At 40.3% G+C, this 25,184-nt stretch overlaps 1 protein-coding gene across 2 annotated transcripts in view; it reads right to left on the reverse strand.

Moving 5' to 3' along the window:
- The window catches only part of RNF144B (ring finger protein 144B), a 142,005-nt gene that overhangs the window by 15,318 nt on the left and 101,503 nt on the right, over window positions 1-25,184 (reverse strand). For both annotated transcript variants that reach the window (XM_087820626.1, XM_016205153.2), the window contains 2 exons: window positions 14,701-14,805; window positions 5,171-5,231 (listed from right to left, as the gene is read on the reverse strand). In XM_087820626.1, coding sequence (XP_087676752.1) covers window positions 5,171-5,231; window positions 14,701-14,805 — 166 coding nt within the window. The remainder of the gene's footprint in view (window positions 1-5,170; window positions 5,232-14,700; window positions 14,806-25,184) is intronic.

Below are 25,184 nucleotides of genomic sequence, written 5' to 3' on the forward strand. Positions count from 1 at the left end.
GAAGGGGCCTGAGACACTGGCAGCCCTGGCAGCTAAGGACTTCGCAGAGCCCAAGCCAAAGGGGAACGGACTGACGGACGCCAGGTGGGGGCCTAATCACTGAGCACGAGCAAGAGCTGCCCTCCCCCCACCCTCACCTCCCCGCCAACAATACGAGAGGACACTGAGAGCAAAGGCAGTCCCACTGGATTAATGATTAATGGGGGGTTTTCAAAACACCTTTTTATTACTATTATGGTGAATTAAACTCTACTTCGTGGCTTTTGGCCTAGGAAACACAGTAATTACGGAGATAAACAGAATGCACACTTATCCAAAACATTTAGGGTCTAGTTTCTCCACCCGTCAAATTTCTTTTCCAAAGTTGGGGGAAAAACGAGCTAATGTATATTCAAGAGATGGGGAAAAGTTCAGAAATCTAGAAAAGAGAAACCAGGAGCATGTGTAAATCAGCCCCCAACTAACAGTGCCCCAAACACTTTAATATGAACATGATTTAAAAGTGATTAGTTGTGCGTAGGTGGCTGGGCATTGTCCTGTACACCGGAAGGTTGCCAGTTCGATTCCCGGTCAGGGCACACGCCCAGGTAGGCGGCATGCAGGAGGCAGCCGATTGATGTTTCTCTCTCTCTCCCCCACCCCCTTCCTCTCTCTCTCTCTCTCTCTCTCTCTCTAAAATAAATAAATAAATAAATAAATAAATAAATAATCATTTAAAAAATCTGTTTTAAGAAGTGATTAGTTGTAACATACTTACATCAGAGATGAACAAATTCACAGACTTGCACTGGAGTGTATTTATGAAAACGACAATGGATTACTGAAGTAAAGCCCCGTGACTATTAGATCTTAAAATTCTGCTTGTTAACGCACTTTTTGAAAGGCAGGAAATGCTATTTAAACTCTTTCCTACTTCTATATTCTGACAATTATTGGGAAGTAGAAACATCTTAAGAAAATAAAACTGCTATGAGACCTAAAGGCCATATCTGACACCAATGCACACAGGGCCCTTGGTTTTCCTACCCGGGCTACCAGCGCCGGGTAGAGATTGTTTCTTATTCTATAGTACTATCTCAACTCACGTGAGTGGTTTCTCTGCCCTCCTCTACCGTAGTGAGGCTGTGGCCAAAAAGATATCAAATGCATTTTTATTATTGCGGGAACACCATGCCCCCAGGCTAATTTAATTATCAGTTGAAATAAATCAAACTGTTTTAATTTTTATGACCCACTGCATTTTTAATTATGCCAAAGTTAATTTGCTTTCTGATAGCTCAAAGAAAAAAGTCTTCTGAAGATAGTTAAAATGCAATTAAATTAAACTGATCAGAATTAACATCTGCTACAGGAAATACACCCAAACAGAGGCAGCCATCAGCAGAGGGGTTGCTCTCAAGGTAGTTGAAGGGAACCACAGAATTTCAAACTTGGAAACAACTTTTTAGGTAGGCTAGTCTAGCACTGTTGTATTAGTACCCACAGACCAGATGTTAAGAGTCTGCATAATGGGGTTAGTGAGCAGATGAAGGGATCAGGCCTTTTTCACCCCTAGAATACCATTCTCCATGTAACAATATAATCATGCTCCTAAACAGATTTTAGTTTCCACTATAATGTGGGAACATTCTCAGCACATCATGATCTCCTTGGAGGTGGTTGGAGTAAGGGGATTCGTGCTTATAGTAAAAGTATACTGTAAAGAAAACGCCTGTGACACAGTGGTATAAAGGAATTAGCATTGATTATCAAGTTTCTATATAACTCTCTAGAATCTATGACAATGAGGGTGGAAACATGCTGAAAAAGATTTGGACTAAGTTGAAAAGAAAACAGAAGTACAACTATTAGGCTATACTCTCAGTCCAAGGTATGCTCTAGGTCCTGGAAGATGCTTTCTTGGTCTGGTTCAGAAAACTGGGGGAAAGGTAAGATTTCGTGGTGGCAGTGACTGATAACAACAACAGGAACAGCCGTGATAATATACACATGACATTTTCTCATTCTCTACAACAGCCCTGTGATAACCATCCCACGTACACCCATTTTACAGATGCAGAGAGAAGTGCGCACAGGAAGCGACACTTCACCTTGTGCCTCTCATTCGAGTCCCCTTCAGAAATCCCATCCTACGTGCTGATAAGTGTCTTTTCCTGAAGGTGTTTTAGTTTTTCCAAGGGAAACTCAACATCGAGAGGGTGCTGTTTTAGATTTAAAACAGATCAACAAGAAGGAACCGGATGGTAAAGCAGAGGAAGCGTGAAGCTGGGGAGCAAGTGTTATCGCCCGAAAGCACAGAACAGCTTAGGGAGGAAACCCCAGCCTTTCATTCCCCCACGGCGAACACAGGCCCGGGAAGAAAACACACCCACCCACCCACGCACACACAGTAAGAGCAGGCTTGTGATCAGAAACTTGTGAAGAGGAAGGTGACTAATGAGAGAGACTAATGAGAGATGGGATTTTTATTTTAAAAATAAAAACTGAACTAATGATAAGGTCATTAAATGTCACAGTCTTACAAACAAACAAAAAACACTAAAAGACACCAAATAACTACCCAGGGAGCTCTGGTGAGATTAGACCTTACTGACCAGACACAAAGATGGGTGAGAGCATTTCACCAAGGAAAAATAAAAGAGTGAGATGAAACTCGAAGAGCCATATCATAAATGTTAATACTTAAGATGAAAGGAGGCTTGTGAAAAATGCTGAGAACAAAAGGGCTTTCAAAGAAAGATGAAACCAGCATCTGGAACGGCACTTAGTACCTAACACATAGTAGATGCTCACTACATAAAAAATATTGAATACACGAGTGAATGCGGTAGGGTTAGCAGAGAGAAGGAAAACAAATTCTGATTTCACTTCACTTTTTTATGTAGAAGAACAACATGGCACTTAAAATAATTGTGTTTCTAGCCACTATCTGATAATACAGCTAGCCAAGAACAGACACATTAACCTACCAAGGAACTGAAGCAACTTGAAGTTACAGCGAGTTTAAAGCGACCACAAAAATAGAAAAAGTGCTTAAAGACTAGAGATGGATAATGTTAACCCAGTTTTTGAAAAAATTCTTTTGAAAAAGTAGATTCTGGAAACAAGAGTAAAGCAAAATTCTCGCATTAATCATCAGGCATGTGCTTTGAGAGCAATAGAAAGTAAAGCCGTAATCACTAACACATGCCGAGCTTATTCCTGTTTCCTTGCTAATACTGGAAGACTGACACAGAGAGGGACGGCCACAAACAGCAGTGGCCGGCGGAAAGCCACAGATGGATGCGGAGGGGCGGCACAGAGCAGCCCGTCAATTCCGAACGGCGCTTCCCTGCTCTGTAGAAACAGGTGATTGGGGCCCATTCCTACTCGACGTGTCCTTTTCCCTCACAAAGACTTAGATGGAAACAAAGACATATGTAACATAAACCAGAGGACAGCTAAAACACTGGATGAAAAACTAAAAACTGAGAAAAGAAACGTGGTAGGCAACAAGAGCCGGACAAAAACAATAATTTTTATAACTAAGACCTCAAAGTCGCCTAGCTGGTAAGGCTTGAGTTTGAGGTGATGACGAAGTCTAACGTGTAACAACGAGGTACACAACTCAGAGTACCCCAATCACGTATATTCCATTACGTAGCACTGTATTAACTTAAGTCTACTCTTACTTGAAGTGCCTATTTTCTAATATAATTATTCCTCATTGTTCGCATCTTAGGGACATACTTATTAGCTAAAAATGCCTTTTTATAATTACATTAATGGGTGAAATAGTAAATTTTATGTTATACATATTTTACCCCAATAAAAAAACATAGAATTAAATTTTTTTTATAGATGAGGAAGCTTAGACAGTCTATGTGATCCTAGGCAAGTTTAAATCTCTCAATTGTAAGTTTCTGCATCTGTAAAATAGGAATAATAAAATCATTTGTCAATTCATGGGAATCTCTTATGGGGCATCTGCCTAGAACTTATGAGAAAAAATAAATTCCATGTCTGAGTAAAACTATGTGATCACCTTATGATGCACCAAAGCAGAGATTGCAAGACCACCTATAAAAGACAGTCTGGCTCCAAAGCCTGCCCAACTTGATGGTAACCTGACTGAATACATCATCATAGCTAATTTCTAATGAAGAAATAAGCCAATCACACGCATGGACGAACACTACAAGAACATCAAAAAGTCCCAGTCACAAAGCAAAGTGTAGTGACATCTATCCAAGCACTTTCTGGGGAAAAGTGAGAGTCTTGACCAATGATCTTTCACATGTACCTTGCCTATGGCAAGGCCATTCCTGCTGGAACAACGGATGTGGCAGTGAAATGCGTATTACTAAGTGAAAGAAGGCAATCGTAGAAGGCAGCTGATTGATGTTTCTCTCTCTCTCCCTCTCCCTTTCTCTCTCTCCAAAAATCAGTAAAAAAATAAAATTAGTCTAATAAAGTTAAATCACATTAAAATGATACTCTCAGCCATCACTATAATTACAAAGGTAATACCAAAAGAACAAATGGTAAATATTACAAGGAGCAGTAAACGTGTTTGGGCGAATGTTTTGGAGTGATCTCTATGAGTACGAAAATTGGCAGTAAAACCCATTCTGAGGGTCACTTTTCTTTTGTAATAGTACTGTTATTGTGAACGTATCCAACTTCTGCAGAACTTCTCTCCCATGAGCCAAAGTAAAAATACAAAACAACCAATCTAGCCCTGGCCAGAGTGGTTCAGTAGGTGGAACATCATTCTATATAACAAAAGGTGACCATTCCAATCCCCGGTCAGGGCATCTGCTCAGGCTGCAGGTTTGATCCCCAGGCGAGGTGCATGCAGGGGCCAGCAGATCCATGTTTCTCACTCACATCAATGTTTCTCTCGCTCTCCCTCTCCTTTCCTCTCTTTCTCAAATTAATAAAAACATGTATTTTTAAAAAACAACCAATATAAGGGAAGCTCTATTTCCTGCTAGTCTGTATTTTTTCTGGCTGTCGCTGAGAAAGCTGAAATCGTATGTTGCCGTTACAGGTTTCCCCTTTCTGAGCACCCGCACGGCTTTGTCGACAGTCCACATGCAGCAGCCTTAGTCTTTCATGCATGTTGGTGGACAGATTACACGCATAAAACCACATTCACCACCGGATAAAAAGAAGAGTGTATACATACCTCGTTCAAATTTTAACCGCTGATAAAGCTGAAACTGATCCACAGGTACCAAGCAGGCAATCTGAAAGCAGACACATTATACACATGAGATTTCAGTCATCACAGAGGCGCACGTTACCAGCCTTTTATGATCTCTCCTTGTTTCGCTTACTGTATCTTCTCTATACAAGTTGTTTGCAAACTTCTTGTCTTTGCACTGTTCACGCAGTGACACAAGCAGCAATCTCCAAGTCATCCCCAATCATCTGCCATGGCCAGGAGTCACTCAAGGCCCTAGTTACAGAACTAACTGACCACCTTCCATTCTTCAATCAGCAGCTACTAAGACCAGACAACGAAATTCTTAGACTCCCCAAATTATTTGTGTGCATTATGAAAGATGCTCTTTTTCTCCCTAGATTCATTTAAGACGTTTTTAAAAGATTATAGTTCTAGTTTTAGAACCCTTAAATACTAAAGTCAGGTAGATAGTGCCTCAGGAATTATGAACACTTCATTTGTTACCAAAGGAAGGGTACCTTCCAAGCAATGTAAAAAAATCATTTCTTCTGACCAAAAATCACTTCTAAAAATCACCTTGGTTTTTACGCATTGCCATCCCTTACCTGGTAGAAAAAAAATGCCTAAGATGTTTCTTGTGGCTAGACTCCTATTTCCACTTCAGACGGCAATGTGGACCAAAGGTTCACAAAGAGCAATTCATACCTAACCAAATGGCCTTGCAGATTTGTCATTTTTAAGTTGCATAAAAGTCAGGTGCAGGCAAAGCGAACTGCTTTTAAACTGGCATTCTAAAAAATAGTAATTCCACTGATGTCAACATGTAAGTATATTGACATGGCTTAAAGAGTTTATAACTGAGAAAAATCAACGAATTTGATATTAGGCTTCCAGACATTCAGCAAGCTGATACAGGACACACCTTGGCAATTCTGATTCTGAAGCATTACATATTTTTTGGTATAAAACATATCTTGGTGGACGTTCTTGCAACTAATGGAAAGAAGTGTGCCTTGAGAAAAGCAGAATGAAAAAATGAGGCAGCTAAAATTGTACTTAATAAATAAATACATTTTAAAAGGTATTCAAAATTGAATTCTCCTACACACACACACACACACACACACACAAAACGAGTTTATTTTGTAAATGAATGAACCTAAGTTAGTTAAATATATGAAGAACCAAAAAACAGCCAAGTTCTGTCTTCTCCATTTCAGGTAAAGTGAAGTAAAACACACATTTAAGTGAATTATAACCTTTTTCTCCAGCTGAGGGGAAAATGTTTGCATTTTCATGTGGTACGTTAAGTAAAACCTCCTTAGCAGTCACTATAAAATATTATGGTTAATTTTATGTTATGTGTATTTCACCATAATTTTTTTTAAAGTATGATTACACGTTTATTCTACTGAAAGCCAGTTTTGTTTCATCTGTGATAATACTATCTGGACATCTTTCCTAAAAGACAAAGGCATCTCAAATAAAATATATTTGGAGACAGAAGGTGCAAGCAAGTGAAAGCGTGGGAGGCATTAAGGAATCAGAGTCCAGTTCCTGACTTAGTCAATGATTCATTTTAGGTGGTGGACAAATAATCTAATGCTACTTTGGTTTTTGGGCCAAGGTGACTTGGGAGATGATATCATCTGGGCCCAAGAGACCTCAGTGGTATTCTATAAATCTATTTTTAATAACTCCCTCACCCCCCAAAGAAAGCTATTTGAGGCTTTTCATGCTATGGGACAGTTCTATACTCTTCTTACACCACCCACAACTGTTTCTGAAATGATGAAGGCTTTCTTCAAGTCCCTCAAAATCAATCCCTAAAAATTCTGATGTTTTTCAGTGACAAGCAACTTATGTAACAGCTAAGTCAAGTACAGTTTATAAAAGACAAAGCAAACAGGAGATAAATATTTTAGATACAGAAGAAATGCTAATGCAGAAATCAACGAGGTAAAAAAGTCAACAGTAGAGATGGATGTTTAATATTAAATTAGAAAGACAAATTTCATTAAAGGACATATTACTGCCAGCAGGAAAGTGAGAGATCTCTAATATTTTTTTGTCTTTCACTCTACTTTGAATCTCTTATTTATTTTTTTAAGTTAAAAGTTTGTATGGAATTAAGACTTGATAAGATAAATAAATTTTTCTATTGAAATTTGGGATCACAAAAAGTTAGGTCTATCACTTTTCCTCCTGTTCAATACTTCTGGAATAAAGATAAGCCCCAAACACACCATTCTCTCCCCACCCCTGCCATTTAGACTTGCATCTTCTCCAGAGACTTGTTGACAGTCTGTTATGGGTAAAGCACTGGCTGGAAGCCTGGGGATACAAATGAGCAAGGAGACACAGAAGTCACCCTCAAAGAACTTAAATTACTGGGGAGGCAATAAATATGCATAAGTTTTAAAATAGATCTACTCCTTGATCTTATCGTTTGTTGGATTTCACAGATTAGAGCTCATTTTCTGAAATGTTTACCGCATGTTTGGCTTTAGATGAGAGAAAGCTGGATTAGGTTTTTTTAAAAAGAGGATCCAAAGTATTAAATTCCTATTCCACTGCCATTTGGAACAAAGTCACTGTTGCTCAAGGTCTTTCACAATTATAAAACTGAAATAAATGTTTTAGGATGATTACTGAAGGCTCAATCAGGCGACAGGTTAAAGGCCTACTAAAATTAATTGTGAAAATGGAAATCCTAGCAAACAGTAAAATATTGTAAGTATCTTATGGTATACAATTTCCTGCCAACAAAGAAATTCCAAAGCATTCAAAAATCGTATCAGGACATTCCTTTTTAACTTTTTTATTTTAAAATAATTTTAGACTCACAAAAAGTTGCAACAATTATACAGCACTTTTAAATGTCCTTTCCTCAACCTCTCCTAATGTTATCACCTTACATAACCATAGTTAACTATTTTAAATAATAAAACTTTCATTGATACAAAATAATTAAACAATCTGCAGGTCTTATTCAAATTTCACAAACTGACCCACAATGTCTCTTTTTTTTCAGTCCAGACCCAGTTCAGGACATCACCTTGCATGCAGTTCCCTTGTCTCCTCAGCCTTCTCTAACCTGGGGCAGTTCCTCAGTCTGTGTTTGCCTTTCATGACCTTGACATGTTTAGGAGAGTCCAGGCCAATTTTTTTGTACAATGCTCTCCAATTTGGCTTTGTCTGATGTTTTCTCATGATTAGGTCAAGGCTTTGCATTTTTGGCAACAACATCACAGAAGTAATATCGGGCCATCAGGAGGTAAATGAGGACAACCTGTCTCTACTGGTGATATTAACTTTCTAACTTGGTTAAGGTAGTATCTGCCAGGTTGCTCCAACCTTTGTAATCTTATAGGGAGATATTTTGAGATTCTGCGAATACCTTTGCCCATTAATTTGTGTATTTATCGAAAACTCTTGCCTACTATAATTATTACTGCACTATTTGCTTAATGATGATTTTCTATCTCCATCACTATTTGTTCATTGGAATCCTGCTGTAAGGAAGGGCTGCCCCTTCTTTCCCATGTATTTGTTTATTCATTTATTTATTTAGGTCCTTATGGACTGCTGACATTTATTGTGCTAGGCAGGTTCCAATCCATTACTAACCAAATCCATATTCAAGCAGTAGAAACAAAGATAGTTAAGTGTCTTCTCAACTATCAAGAGACCACTGCACTCAGATTCACTACAAAAAAATCCTTAACATTATCTAGTTATATTTTGCTAGTTCTCTTTGAAATTTGTGCTAATCAAAAATGTCTCTCTCGATTATTCAAGGAGCTTATATGCACAAATTCATAACCCATGGACACAGACAATTGTATGGGGAAGGCCCGGGGGGTGGAGGGGATCAATTAGGGGGAAAGGAGGGATATCTGTAATACTTCCAACAATAAATATTTTTAAAAATTTCTCTTTCCTCCAACCCAAGCATGACAAACCAAGTTTCCTCCTCATCATCCCAGAGATTCTTTCCAAAAAAGAAAAACTTAACTCAAAGAGAAAATAGTTTCATTTTAATAGAAGGACAGCAATAATATCAGAACAATAATAACAAAATTTACTAACTCCCTACACTCATTTTTTTTTTTCTGGTAAAAATGAACCCGAGGATACTTATTAAGTACCCAGTTCCTACTCCGCTGAAAGCCTCCACTTTCCAGTCTACTCCTTCCATAGCAGAACATCACCAGGGAAGTTAGAATACACCTGAATGTGCTGGGTGCTTTAAGTATTACACATGACAGTTAATTGGATATATTCACGATTAAGAAGAAATTAAAAGTGTGGCACATCCTGGTTACCATTGACTATGACCACAGTACCTGAACCAGCCTTACCACCTCCATTGAAACCAGTCCTACAAAAACCAAAGAAACAAAGGATATGGACAGTGGAGCCTGTTTGCTAGAGAAATGTTTATGCTGAAAGTGGTATGTGTTCCCATAAAAAACATTGATAAATACAACCTATTTTTTCGTTTTGTTAGGAAAATGAAATGGTTAAAACATAGAAGCTAGGGAAAGCCAGGACAGAAGGGGGGAAATAGCCCAGACTTTACTTAGGTTTAGCCCTTTAAATCATACCTCTGCCACAGTTGCTTTAAAAAATTTTTTAAAAACAGGCTGAGCACGGAACACAACAGATCACTGCCTCTGGAGATGGAACTGACCTCTCGTAGACCATTACAAATCTTGAGGTGCTATGGCTTGCAAAAATACTAGCAAGAGAAACAGGACTAGTCTTAAGAAATATGGCCACTTGCCCGGGCATCCCCCTCTTTCCTCTGCCCCAGCTTTGCGCTGTGAAAATGGGAGGAAAGAGTGGTAAGAGATGGCAAGTGGAGGCAGTGCCAATGGGTGATTTGGGGGGACCATCCGGATCTCTAGTTCCAGCACCCTTTCCCAAAGCCACATTCGATGAACATGCAACATGAGTAAGAACTTTATTTTGCAAATGTAGCTTCAAATTCCCTAGTACTGCGCCCCCATGCCACCCATCCCTCTCCTAGTCTTCCGGAGTGCCCCACCCTAAGTCCCTTCCTATAGAATTCCGGAACCCCCGTTCTTGGAAAGAGCAGCTGCACCCATCCTTCCTCGGGTGCCTGCTAGCAAGTGAAAGGCAGGCTGGTCACCCCAGCGCCCTAGGGCTTGAACGGAGGGCTGATGGGCGAGAAGCTGTTCCCCGCCATCCACCGCCAGCTGGCAGTGAGAAGTTCCATCCCTCAGGCCACTACTCAAATGAGTTATGTCCTCACCGCTCAAATGTTACATGGTCCAGACCGATGGCTCAGGCTCTCCCAGCAAGTGATGATACGGGACTTCCCAAACACTATAAAGGAGCTGCTTAAAGTAGTCATCGCCTCTTTAGCAAGGCTACTAACTTCGAGCAAAGGCCTTGCCTGAGTGAAGTAATGCTATCAGAACAATCTGTGTCCTGCCTTTCATAATTCTATGTTGAACAAGATTCCTGGATCAAGTATATCAGAAAAGCCCCACCGAGCAACAGCTGAAAGTACCAGATGACACAAGGAAGGAAAGCTTCACTTTCCCTGGCTCTGGTGGAGCAGTTCTGGAAGCACAAGTCCTCTGGAGACACGGCCTCCCTGCAGCTTCGGTGACATTGAAGGGGAAGCTGCCTTTTCTACTGTCTCCTACATAAGCAAATAGCTCTGCAATTGGGCATTAAAGGCTTTGCTGATGAAGCTCTTCCTGACAAATGAGGCAGAGCCACAGCTGAGCCAATTTGGAGGCATTGAGAAGGAAGGCGAGGAGGACCTAAAGCCTGCAGGAGGCAGACAGACCGAGCACAGCCAATGGTGTGAACTAGGCCATGTGGGGAAGCATTCGGAGGACAGGGCTTAAATTCCTTGTGTCCTTTGAAGATGAAGAAGTGTTGTAATTACAAGCATTTTATAAGACAATAAATGATAAAAAGCCATATATTATAATATAAATAGCAGCAGGACAAAGGGAACTTAAGCCTTAACCAGAATTATTTTTAACAAGCCGAGTATATTTATGTATTACCTATATAATTCAGCATTTTTTAAAGATGGAAAATGTAGTCATGGAGATAGAGTCCAGTTAAGAGTAATGTGGATAAGCCCCATTGTGATACATTCAATAATATTTGGATTAAGAGCTCTATATTATAATAGTAACTATTGCCCTGGCCAGTGTTGCTAAGTGGTTAGAGCATCAGCCCGTGAAATGAAGGGTCTCGGGTTTGATTCTTGGTCAAGGGCACATACCTAGGTTGCAGATTCGATCCCCAGCATTGGTCAGGGTGCGTGTGGGAGGCAACTAATCGATCTGCCTCTCTCATATCGATGTTTCTGTCTCTCCCCATTCCCTCCCTGTCTTCCACTCTGTCTAAAAAAAACACACCAAAAAACAATGGAAAAAAATCTCCTCAGGTGAGGTTTAACGCAAAATAATAATAACTATTATTATTATTGAGGAAAACTAGATGTAAAGCAAGTCAGAAAGGATGGCAGTAGAGCCCAAGTTTATGTGTACATATGGTATTGCTTTGAAAGGAGTAGTCCCATGTAAACTAATGATGCTACCAATATCTCCAACATAATTTTCTATTAACTTCTCAATTCAAAATGAGAGAAATCACTACCACCACCATCACATGTTTTTACTCTGAAAAAAATATTGTGGCAAGTTGGTTACGAACATGATCACTGTACAGTCCTGCCCATCTTCAGTCAGGCGCTTAGCAGGACCAGTAAGTACATGAAGGTCCATTAACACCCTGGAGCATCTTCTTACTCATCTAACGGGAAACAGACTTTAGAGAATTGAATAAATACCACGGTTTCATTTGCAATATGCTTCTGCTCTGTTTTTGCAAATATCCTTTTATAATTTTTAAGAGCCACCACAGGTTTGCTTGGTTTTAACACAGCCTACAAGTAAAATTGTTTTTAGAGTAAAATTGCGTAAACGGAATCAGAACTAGGAAAGCATGAATGAGAATGGGTACGGGGGGACGGGGGAAGGATTAACAAGAAGACAACTGCGGGGGAACTCGAAAAGAAAATGTCTATACTAAGAAAATCAGGAAAGTTACTAAGCTCTGTTCCAGAGAACTGTGAGACAAATGACAGCCTTCGCTCACTGGTCTGAACACATCAGCCCTAACATTTGATATCCAGTGTCAACGGCTAATAGTTACTATGCATATAAAAGTCGAGAACAACACTATGCAATTGAACTTTCTGCTCTGATGGAAATGTTCTGTTCTGCGCTGTCCAATCTGGCAGTCACTAGCCACATGTGGCTACTGAGCTCTTAAAATGTGATTAGCGCAACCAAAGGAATGAGCTTTTTATTTTATCTAATTTTAATGAATTTAATTGTAAATAGCCACATGATGCCAGTGGCCACTGGATCAGACAGCACAGGTATAGAATACAGGACTGTGATTAACCTCAAAGGCTTGTTTTGAAGCTTTGTCAAACCATTTCATTTATGTTTAATAGATTTTGCATACCTGAATTAAGTCAGATTTCATATGCTGCCTGCTCCATATCACCCAAGGATATTTTTTCCACTGCTTTTCAGAGAGAGTGGAAGGGAGAGAGAGATCAGTGTGAGAGAAACACATCAATCGGTTGCGTCCCGCACGCACCCTGACCAGGGCCGGGGATTGAGCCTGCCACCGAGGTACATGCCCTTGGCCGGAATAGAATCCGGACCCTTTGGTCCACAGGCTGATGCTCTAACCACTGAGCCAAACCAGCTAAGGCTCCATATCACACTTTCCACTTTCATAATCAGTTTAATGTCTCTCTGGTAGTCAAGAGATAGCACTCTCGGAAGGATTATGCATAAAAAGATGCTCCTGAATACCTGAATCTCATTTTAAAAACTGTATCCAGGTTGCATAGATGAAGAGTATTCTTGGTAACCAACTCATCTTTCCCCACTTTAATTGCCTTCTGCCCATTACTCACGCACAAGTAAGCAATATTTCTCACCACAGCTTTACATATTCAATATTACACTTTTATCAAAAAAATCAATTATTTTATGATTTTCCTAAAATGAATCACTTCTAAACCATTACATACTCCTTTGATTCTTCCCTAAAAAAACACTTCAAGCTATCATGTACCACTGAGCTGATACTCCATAAGCTGAACACAGGACCTCCAAAGGCACACTGATTAGAAGTTGTCTATAACATCTGACTGCTTTGCTCACAAAGCAAAAAATTATATGTAAGAGTATATATCTTTGTAAACAAAGGATGTATATACACACACGCACACATACACACACTCACATACATATCCACACATATATAGCTATACACACACCTGCACTATTCAGCTCCCAATTATCAACTTCATCACGCATTCTATCTATTTACCTAGTTCTACTCTTAGAGCCATATAATTACATATAAAAAGGTGGTCAGAAGAACTGCATTAGATTCCTAGCTCTTCTACCTTTTTTAGATATGTATGTACTTTGGGACAAATTACTTACTTAAACCCTCTGGGTCTCAACTTTATCAGTGTGTTGAAAGGATTAGATAGATAGTACGCTGGCTATGAAAGCAACTGGAAGAGGGCCTGATGCACAGCAGGTGTGCTGTGTTTGCTGAATGAATAACTTACTGCATCTGTTTCTTGGGACCTCTTTGAGTCGCTTACCAACTCCCTACAAATGGGCAAGAGTTGGTTATCTTCTCATTTACAGTGAACAGGCTCTGAAGATTAAAGGCAGATTTAAGGGTAAGCTACTAATCAGGCACTGAAGAAACAAAGGAAAGAGGCATATCCCAGTCTTAAGAAAATGGTGGGAGCATTCACTGAAAAAAGACAAATGAGAGGTTCTTCTCTGCTCTTTGGAAATGGTTCAACTCAGGCTACCTTCATAGACACAAATACTAGTTTATTGTCTGTCTGTAACCGTGACTAATCTGTTGTTAGTTTATCTTTAAAGTATGAGAGATTACAAAACCACTCACTATTCAGCCTCTAAGCCTCACATTTAGTAAATCTGATTTCTACACCTTTGCCTGTCTGTTCTAGAGCTTCTTCAGCTCAGACAGCATTTATAAATAGAACTGAGGTAAACAGTAGCTTTAACAGTTTGTATAAAGAATCCTAAGGTGTGTAGCAATAAAGTACTCCTTTAAAAAGTCAACCTCTGTCTTTTGTTTCTAGACTCCCTGTTAGGGAGTACACATAGTCAAGATCCTAGGATGCCTGACCAGGCGTGGCTCAGGGGTTGAGCATCAACCTAGGATCCAGGAGATTGCAGTTTGATTCCCAGTCAGGGCACATGCCCAGGTTGCAGGCTTACATGCAGGAGGCAGTCAATCAATGACAACTCTCTCATCAGTGATGTTTCTCTCTCTCTCTCTCTCTCCCCTTCCTTCCTCTCTCTGAAATCAATAAAGATATATTTAAAAAAAAAAAAAAAAAATCCTAGGAAATAATATCAAGAGGAAAAGGGGGAGATCATGTCACTCATCCATACCTCAGCCTCCTGCAGGATCCCATGGTTTAGGCACACCATGTCAGGGCAAGTGATGGGAGACCCACATCCGTCTCGGATTGCCAGCTGCATGTACTGTTTCAGGCACTAGAAGTTAAGAAGAAAAAAGAGAATTACCCACCATGTTACAGTAGCAGAAGGTTACAAAATCACCACTGCCTCTTCTTCCTTACTTGGCAGTCCTGGGGCTCTTGTACTCGGGAAACGTAAGTTATCACAAATGTGAACACTAAGAGCCATCCCTTTGGAAAGAATGCAGAGACAGGCAATTTGGTATGACTTCATCCTAAGAATATTGAGTTTATTCAAGGCAGCAAGTCAAGTTCCTCCAGGCTCACATTTTATCCACCATAGATTGGGAAAAGAAAAACACTCTTTTGCACTAATGGCAAAAGCCTTCTTTCTACTTTTTGGTTTTTTTAACTTATGTGACTTCCCAGTTTAATTTTCGTCTAGTGGTCCTTGCCCTCACAGTTTGCCCAGAAGAACTGTGACCCTTGTGCTGAACTAGCCAGAGAAACAAAATGAAATTAAGGCACTGACTTATCCTGAACACCGTTAACAGCCAATACACCTGGGAAAAATAATGCCCAAGACAATTTGGGAGACTGAGACCTTCCCAAAACTAAGGGCCATGGTGAATGCTATGATGAGGAGGTGTGAGTAGAACCTGGGTAAAGAAGGAACTGATTGGCAAAAAGAAACCCAGAGAAGAGAGGAGGAAGACCCCCAAGGACAAACCTGTCTACTCATTGCCTGTTGCACCTGGATCTTGGGCAGGTGGAGATGTGAGTGAGACTGCGAAGGTAGGAGAGGGACTGACAGCACTATGGAAATCTCTCACCCCTCCCGTCTCCCTCCCAACCCACCCCACCAGCCCACAGGAGACGAAGGCCATAGTTTCAGAAGATAAAGCTCTTAAGAAATCTATAAGTTGGCTTTTCAATTTCCACAAATTTGCTCACAATTGGTCAGCTCTTTCCTATGTGCATGATGAAAAAAAATCAAGCTGAAGTGTTAGAGGAAGACACCCCAAAATACATAAGCTTGTCAATGAATTAATGACTCTTACGAAGTGATCATTATTTATAGTTGAAGTCGGATCTTTCAAATTTACACATTTATGTAACCACCTGCTACATTAAAAATATTGCTGTTGCACCAACCTTTTATAAAAGCTTAACTACTAATAAATTTTATGGTTAGAATACCGATGACATAATTGTGAAATCTAGTCCTTTCATTGGCCATCTTTATTCATTTTCCCTGTCTGAAAATAAACTGATATCACAATTGTATTTCAGAGAGATAATCATGTATTTATCTGACTGACATTACTGTTACAATGTACTAATGAATCAATGACTAGGGCAAACCATTTAAACCAGATTTGCATCTCTTCAAGTACCTAATAATTCCCTTCTCCAAGGGGTAAATGTTTTCTATGATGCCCATCACAGAAAAAACAAACAAACAAAAACCCACTGGAAAAATAACCTAAATATCCAAAATAGAAGAACATATGAATATATAATCCTAAATCCATGCAATGGAAAGCTGAAGCATCATGAAAAATATTTTCAAATGCTGTTTAAAGATGGGAAAGTATTCGCAGTTTGGTACCAACTGTGGGATAAAAGGTGATTTAGTGTGAACTGGAGAGTTAAAGAAACCTGGGAGCAGGGGCCTTCTTACGTCCCTCTTCCCTCACAACTGACTACAATATAGATACTATATTTTAACTTTCACTTTCTTTTTCAAGAGAAGGGTGAACAGTCACTTTTGCTAGGAGTTACTGTGCCAAACGTGGTCTCCAGTGCCAGGAAGAGTGGTAAGTCGGAGAGAGCAGCAGCAAGGCAATATGGGGAAGAATTTAATTTCAATGGGCAGGTGACCTCGAGAGAAACAGAGAAGGTGGCTCGCAAAAGGAGTGCCATACCAAGGGACAGGTGAATGAACCACGTGGAGGCCTGTCCACCCACTCTGCTCCTAAGGACCTCTGAGCTTTCCTCCTGCCATTTAGATTCCGCTGCTACTACCTTGATCTCCCCAGCTGCCTCTCGCAAATTAAGTAGAAAGACTCTGAAAATGTATGGTCTCTAGGCTCAAGGGGAAGGTATCTGAGGAAATAAACATCAAATCCTAATAGCTGGGCTGTAGCCCTAGCACCAGTCTCTGTCACTTGACAATGGGGAAATTACTCAAACTATGACCCAGACATGCTTCCCTTAATATTTAAAATGGGGACAATAATACCTGGTATGGTTACCCCACAGGGTTTAAAACACGCACACAAACACAAGTGTGAAATTCTGTATATGGAAACCCTTTGAAAATTTGCTAATTACAGGATATTTGGTCACGTTTCTACTCCACTTCATCTGTCTCAGACTTTCTCTGAAAAACATAGAGGGGAAATGTTAATCCTCTGACCTTCTCAGGTAATCCTTTCTCCATTCCCTGCGAGGGACCAGTTAAGCCACTCACGGTAGAGTCTCTCCACAGACAGAACAGATATTTGTAAAGGAACATCCACACGCCTCTATTCAAGCCTCTCCTCAGAACCATTTAGGTCTATACCTAAAGCTTAGAGTTACATAGGAAGTAAAAAGACTATATGAATCTTCAAAGGCAAAAATATTCTTTTCTACTTATACTGCAAATTTGTAAAGTTGAATCTAATCTTTCCCAAGAGTTTACAATGAATGTTCTATTTGCTAATGTAATGTTCTTAGGTGCACTGCAACCACAATACATAAGCCCAATGAATTTTTAGCTTCCCACAGGTACTCTCCTGGTCACAATATTACACGACCTATGATTTTAGGAGAAGAGTGAGAGCTGTATACACCAATGGCAGGGTGTAACTGTATACATCCTATATACCCTTTTTTTAAATGCTAGGAAACACTGGTTGAAGGAAGACTTGTAAGCACAAGTTGCTAAGTAATGCTGTATCGCAAGCACCTGACACTCCATCACTAGGGGCCTGCATTTCTATTCTACAGCAAAGAGGGAAAACAACCTCTAGTTATTGCTTAGAGCTAACTAAGCAGCTCTAGTTATTGCTTCTTATTAAATTTTCAAGTACCTTAGGTTCATGATCTGTCTTCTATTAGCTTGCACTAAAAATTTAATCTCGAATGCTCTCTCTCTTCTTCAAAATCTCTGGCTAAAGCACCAAAAAACTGAAAACATTCATGTGAACCCCTGTGCATGTTAGATGAACCAAATGATTCTGGAAGAAATTGGCATCTAGTTTGTAAATGAAAACAGAGGAGCACAGAAAGAGAAAAAGGAAAACAGTCATCATTTAGTCACGTTGAAAAAAAATTACATTCCAATAACAACAGCATGAAACAAATGTTTAAATATGTAATTTTCACAACAGCTAACACATCCTAAGGGAAATGTTTTAAATAGAACATCCCAAATATCCCGATGACCAAAGAAAGAAAGAAAGAACTTTTCTTTTAGATAGCCAACATTCCGCTAGATTAGTTTGGTAGAACATAACATTTTTAGGCCATGAGGTGTCATGTATAATACGGATTGTTCCTCAAAATCATTCCACTGACTTCAAGGATTCAAGTGTGTTTTCACCAAGGATTTAACCATCAAATCTAGTGAACCGGATGACTTTTATTGTCTCTTCCAGCCCTGAGAGCCTATGAATTACGGACAATGGAACCTGCCCAGAAAGAGGTTTCTTCTAGACCCCTTTCAGGGGCGTTATTTTCCAATGTACCAAAAGGCATTCTTTTTTTAAAATATGTTTTTATTGATTTGTGAGACAGAGGAAGGCAGAGGGAGAGAGAGAAAAAAACATTTATATGAGAGAGAAACATCGATCGGTTGCCTTCCAAACACACCCTGACAGGGGATTAAACCTACAAGCTGGGTATGTGGTCTGAGTGGAATCAACCCGGAGACCTTTCGATGCACAGGACAACACTCAACCAACTGAGCGACATCAGTCAGGGCCCAAAGGGCATTCTTCATAGGTCTTCTCATCTAATAGGTGGACAAGGCCAAAAGGGCCACAACATTTAGACAAAGCTCCTAATAGATCCACCCAAAATAATATACACATATATGTATATATTTACTCTAAAGTTGCTCATTCTCTGTCACTAGATTATACCTTTCTTTAAAATTTTCTCTAAGGAAAAAAAGCATTATGTGAATAGTCAAGGGAACTGGATTCCAACTATCAAGACTGAAGTACCACCTCTAAAGTTTTCCTCAGCATCTTGGGCAAGTCTTTAACGTCTCCAGCTACAGCACTCTCAGTTATAAAATGGGACAATACTTCCTGCCGAGCCTACTCTCACAGAAATGGGGAGTCCTTCATGAGGGCAGATACATGAAAATACAATGAAAAGTGAAAAGAGGTATGCAAACATAAAGTATAATTGGAGAATAGATGTTTCTGAAGTATAGGCAGGCATGCAGAAATGGAAGTCTGCAAACAGATGCGACCCCCAGAGATTGATCTCATGGTGGTGGGGCAGGGAGGTAAGAGGAGAATATGTGTTGCTGGAAGGAAGGAGGTAATGTGTATACCATTAGCTGAAAGTTTAAATTGATCCCCAGGCTTCTGGATGCAGATGCTGGGGTTCTAAGGTCCAAGAAGGACTGGCAGACCACCTGGATTGAAGCTGAACTGATGAAATACTGGCCTTGGGTTTCTCATTCCTAACTCAGCTATAGATGGAAAGGAATGGATGAGGGGGAAAGTACCTTGAGTACAAAAGTTTGCTTTCTATCATTCCTGGCACAATGCTATATGCTAAAGTAAATATTTAATAAAGTGTAGACTAACACTTCTCTGCCTCAGTACACAATTACATCATAATGTCTTGAGTGTTCTAAATAACATCTAATATTTAGGCCAATACTCTGTTTATTCCAGTTCAGGCTACGATCTCTACACATGCTCCAAGAATAAAGTCTTCTTTGTTGGATGCTGCTGAGTTAAATTATTCATAAACTCAAGATGGTATATCTCTCACAATTCAAAAGCCTTTTTAACACACCAAAAGCATCCTGGTTTGAAAATGTGTAATAGTTTGAAAACATTCAAATAAATCAATTATCTATAGCTAGACAGTAAATTGTTTCCTGGTATGGTATGGTCCTAAAACTTTAATTAGAAAACCCCTTTCAGAAACCTTGGCTTTTCACAGATATATTACTAGTGATGGGCATCACCTTCATACCCCCTTGTCAACCACATGGGACATCAGAGGACTGACAAGAAAACATGGTACCAGATGATTAAAGAGAAGCCCCAAACCAAACAACAAGCCATAAGAACAGTTAAAAAAAAAGACCAGGATTTTACAGTCTTCATCCTTAAGCATCTCTTATTCAGAAAGCCTTCCTTGCCTTGCCCCCAGTCTGGCACGATGCCCAGCCCATCTGCTCTCACAGCACTCCGACACCCAGCCAGCACAGGACTCTTCAGACTGAGTGCAAAGGTGTATTCTTGGGAGCCCATGAGCTCTCCATGGCAAAGTTTTTATCCATTTTATGTTTATTTAATAATATTAATAAAAGCATACTCTGAACCATCTCAAGGAAAACCCCATTTCTACTCCATTTCAATGCTCACACTTGTGTTTGCGGTGCAGTCCTCACTGCTTTGCCAGATAAGAAAGCTTTCATTGTCACAGGCAGACGAAAAGGCTATGGAAATATCTGGACCCAGTGAAAGCTGTACAAGTCAAGATTCTTAGTGATTCCAACACAGAAGAGTGGCCAGATCACTGAATTACCTCTTGTTCACTGGAACATGCCAAACTCAGAGCCTAACTGTAAAAAGTGATTTAGTGGAAACTAAACATCATCCATCACGTTAATGTTAACTTAAATTCTGTTGGTGTATAATTTTAGTTAATATGTCGCTTATATATTTATTCTGATGTTCTCATTTAAGAGATATAAATCTAAATGTGTTTGTACTTTATATTATGGTTTTGTAAGTTTGAGACTATAACAAAAGTAATTTTAAAATAGCTCAGTATTGGGGTTTCAATTATTTTCCCCTTCAAAAGGAAACCTTATAAACCCATCAAAAGGAGGAGAACACTGATTCTCATTGGCTGATCGTATGACATTTTCCCTTGGGGACTTAGAGTATCAGACTATCTAAGAGAATTTTATAAACTATACAAACATACACCCCTGCCCCACTTCTCTAGAAGACCTGGCTCTTCCTCCCTACTTTCCAATACTTCTGTCGCCAACTTAGGTAACAGCAGATGTTAACAATTGAATTACGTCATACATGCCAACAGTGCAGCGCTTATCGCCCTGCACTGCAGGTGACTGGGCACTACGCTGTCTCCCCGATAGTCCAAAAGTTACTTCAGGTTCTGGACCATATCTCATTACTTTTCATATGCCCTAGAAACACCTACCAGAGGACCTGGCACACGGTAGACACTCAGACGTCCATGTGAGCTGGAAGCCTGAATCTACCACTTACCAGCATTGTGGAAAACTCCTTCAGGGCGAATCACTGAAACATATAAACACACTCCACCTGCATCCTTCCTCCCTTCCCTCCTTTGACACACAGGAGCCAACTCTGCCTTCCAGGGCCAACTCCACTATTATCTAGTTCCCATTCCCTCCTGCCTTTCAGGATATTTACCCTATTGAGTATCTATTTTCTTTCTTACGTCTTGAAATTCTCCCATCTATGGGCTCCTTCTTCAGTTAAACATGTCCAAAACTATCCGAATTAAAGAAAAATAACAACAACAACAAAAAACAGCCAAGAAAAACAATCCTGCTTTACTCCCCTCCCCAGCTAGATACTGGTTTGTCATTCCTCTCCTCATCACTGCCAAACACTTAAGAGACTTGTCTGCCCTCACTGGGCTCACTCCTTCGCCAATGCCATCGCAGCTCCTCCCCTACAACTTAATGGCAGTGGCTGTCCAGAGTTGCCAGTGACCTCCATACTGACCCAATACACATTGTCTTCCTTCCTTCCTTCCTCTCAGCCACAGACACACTTAATCACTCCCACTGTCTTCAAAACTTCTCTTCCCTCCCCTTCAGAATTTCACACTTGTCTGATTTCCATTCTGTTCTTCCTCTCTGGACATTCCTTCTCAACCTCTACTCAGCTTTTAAATGCTGAAATTGCAGGATGGTATCTAAGCTCTCTTCTCTCTTTGTACTTTTTGGTCATCTCATTAACTAGATATAACCACTTCCCTCCTCTGCTCTGTAATGCAGAGACTCTATTTCCCAGATTCCAGGGAGACTTGGCCAATGGGAGGCATAAATGAAACCAATTACCCAGTTGTTTAGCAAAAAGAAAACCAAAGGGGGAAAAAAACCAAAACACCATCATCCTTAATTTTTCTTCTCTTCCTCAACCAAAACTCCACAACTAAAACATGCCCCAAACCTAACCACTTCTCACCACTCCCACTGCAATTCAAATCATCACCACCTATTTCAGGACCCCTGCGAGAGCTTCCTCACTGGTCTCTTGGCTTCTATTCCACACAGCAGCCAGGGTAGTTTTTAAGTACATCTTTTAAAACTATAAATCTTACCTTTTTCTCCTGCTCAAAACCTCCAGTGAGTGTGCATCTCATTTAGATTCCCTCTCAAACTTCTTAGCATGGGTCACAAGGTCCTACATTTTCTAACTACTATCTACTGCTGCGAATTCACTTCCACCACATTCCCCCTTACTCTGGGGATATGAGCCTTTTTGCTATTCTTCAACATGTCAAACTTGCTCCTGCTGGAAGGCCTTTCTTGGTTTTGCCATTTCTCCTCCCTAGAACGCTCTTTCCCTAGATGACTCAATCTCGCTTCATTCAGGGCTCGGCACAATGTGACCTCCTCAGGTAGGCCTTCCCTGGCTAAACAGGCCAATCTCCCCTCCCCTATCAGGCCTCCTTACCTGGCTTTATTTTTCATCATAGCACTTATACTATCTAATATTACTTATATATTGCCTGTTGCCTGGCTGGAAGTTCAGTTAGAAGCACAGGGGCCTTGCCTTGTTCTCTGATGGATCCTGGAAAACCATGTAGAAGGTTCTACAAAATGTATTAGTGTTAGTATAGGTAGCTACTTAGTATTAATAAAGGAAGGGAGAACATTAGACATTAAGCCTAATAATATAGGGAGCTGAGTGGGACATTAAGCCTGACTCACTAGGAAGCTATAACATTCACAGTTCCCCAGGGGACCGCCAGATCCTCAGCCTCGGGGACTTAATCCCACCCCCCAAGCGGGCTCTGCAGGGACAACCAGCCATTATATACAGGATTGCTGAGGGAGAGATAAAACAATAAAGGGGAAATTCCTCTGCCGGGTGCATGAGCAATAGAAGCCAGGAGGTCCTTCTGCTTCGAGGCATGTGCAGCAGGAGCCAAGATGGTGACTATAAAGGGGGGTATGAGCCTGGGGAAAAGACCGGATTGGTTAGGGGGAGGGCCCAGCACAAGCCTGTAAAGACTGGGAAAGAGGCTGGTCAGTCTGAAAGTGGGAAGTAATATAATTAAAGCTTAACAAAGGCCTCTCCTCGGTAGCATGGGCTCCCCCGGTGCCCAGGCCCGTTTGTTCATGTTTTCTCTCTCTGTAGCAGCCATGCAGTCCTAGCAGCTGCGCCCAAGCATGCCTAACCCAAGGTCATAAAATGTTTCTAATTTCCTATATTTTCTCCTAAGAGTTTTATAGTTTTAGCTCTTACAGTTATGTCTATTAACTCATTTTGAGTTAATATTCCTCGGTGTGCAGAAACAGTCCAACTTCATTCTTTTGCAAACGGATATCCAGTTGTCCCAGAACCATTTACTGAAAACCTATTCTTTCCCTTTTGAATTGCCTTAGCATCCTTGGTGAAAATTAAGTGACAATAACATGAGAGTTTATTTCTGGACTCTCAATTCTATTTCACTGGTCTATCTGTCTATCCTTACCTGTCGCACAGTTTTGATTACTATGGTGCTATGGTGAGTTTGAAATCAGGAAGCAAGTTCTCCCACTTCATTCTTTTTCAAGATTGCTTTGACTAGTATTCTACATCCCTCAAATTTCCATATGAATTTTAGGATCAGCTTGTCAATTCCTAAAAAAATGATAGTTGGGATTCTGATAGGAATTGTGTTGAATCGGTACGACCATTTGGAGAACATTACCATTTTAACAATATTAAGTCTTCTAATCCATAAACATGGGATGTCTTTCCATTTAGTCTTCTTTAACTTCTTTCAACCATGTTTTATAGTTCTCAGAGTGTAAAGCTTTGTCGTTCGTTAAACTTATTCTTAAGTGTTTTATTCTTTCTTATATTATTGTAAATGGAATTGCCTTAATGACATCGTATTAGTCTTTGTTAGTGTACAGGAATTTACTTGGCTTTTGTATATTGGTTTTGTATTTTGCAACTTCATTGAACTGGCACCAGTATTTTTAAACTCTCAAAAGGATTCCAACGTGCAACCGAGTCTGAGAATCACCAGTTTAATGCCATCCCTGCCCTCAAGTTAATCAAGGGAGATAAGTCTGTCATCACTGCCTGTAAGTCACTGTGTAATATTCAGAGGCGTGACGTCCACAGGAGCAAAATAGTGCTGTTACTTTTCCTGGATAAGGGTACTAGGTCCACCTGGTAAATCTGAGAGCAGTCAGTCAATATGGGAAATTCAATCTGGGCCCCACTCAAAGGTACTCCAGTTCCCACCAAGCAGGAGTGATCGAACACTTCTATCTTTCTCTCAAGTGATCATGAAACATCTAAATTAAGACACTCAGTGACAGAAATAGTTGTGAAGAGAAATCCACTGGAAATGCTGCAGCCTTGTCCAGTCCTCACAATGAAGCCAATTAAATCTGCTAACCTGGGAGGACATTTCCATCGCCGCAGGGGGCAGGCACCCGCATTGAAAGATCTCCTTCCAGCACAAGTTGCTGAGTTCCATAACTCTTCGACTGACCTTTCAGAGACTTTCCCTTTTGTCCCACCTTTGCTACCTTTTTTGGAGTCCCCAATTCTTAATTCTTATACAATTCCAGAGAGATCCATCTGTGCCAGGTGCTATCTTACAACACAGTATACCCAGAAAAACAATTGATTGTTCCAGGAGAAATAAAACAAAGTCTTGCCAAGTTTACATCCTTCCGTTTCCTCCAAAGAAACTTTAGACCTGAGAACTGCCAACCTTCAGCTGGCCCCAAGCCCCAGCCAACAGGCCCAGGGCAGGCAACGAGAATAACCACGCACCAGATTAAATGTGGGCAGATCCCACTGAGCTCATTTATCACTTCCTTCCTCCGTCTCTTGTGCACCTAAGAGTCCCTATTTGAACTCTCAGGCAGCTCTTCTGATTCTTAGAACACAAATAAGGTTTCAGTAACACGAAAGGGACAAACCCCAAATAGAGTGTCAAGAAACTCCTTCAGTCATGATGTAGCATTATGCAAGT

The sequence above is a fragment of the Miniopterus natalensis genome, chromosome 9, assembly GCF_054644295.1.
Source record: "Miniopterus natalensis isolate mMinNat1 chromosome 9, mMinNat1.hap1, whole genome shotgun sequence".
Classification (NCBI taxonomy): Eukaryota; Metazoa; Chordata; class Mammalia; order Chiroptera; family Miniopteridae; genus Miniopterus; species Miniopterus natalensis.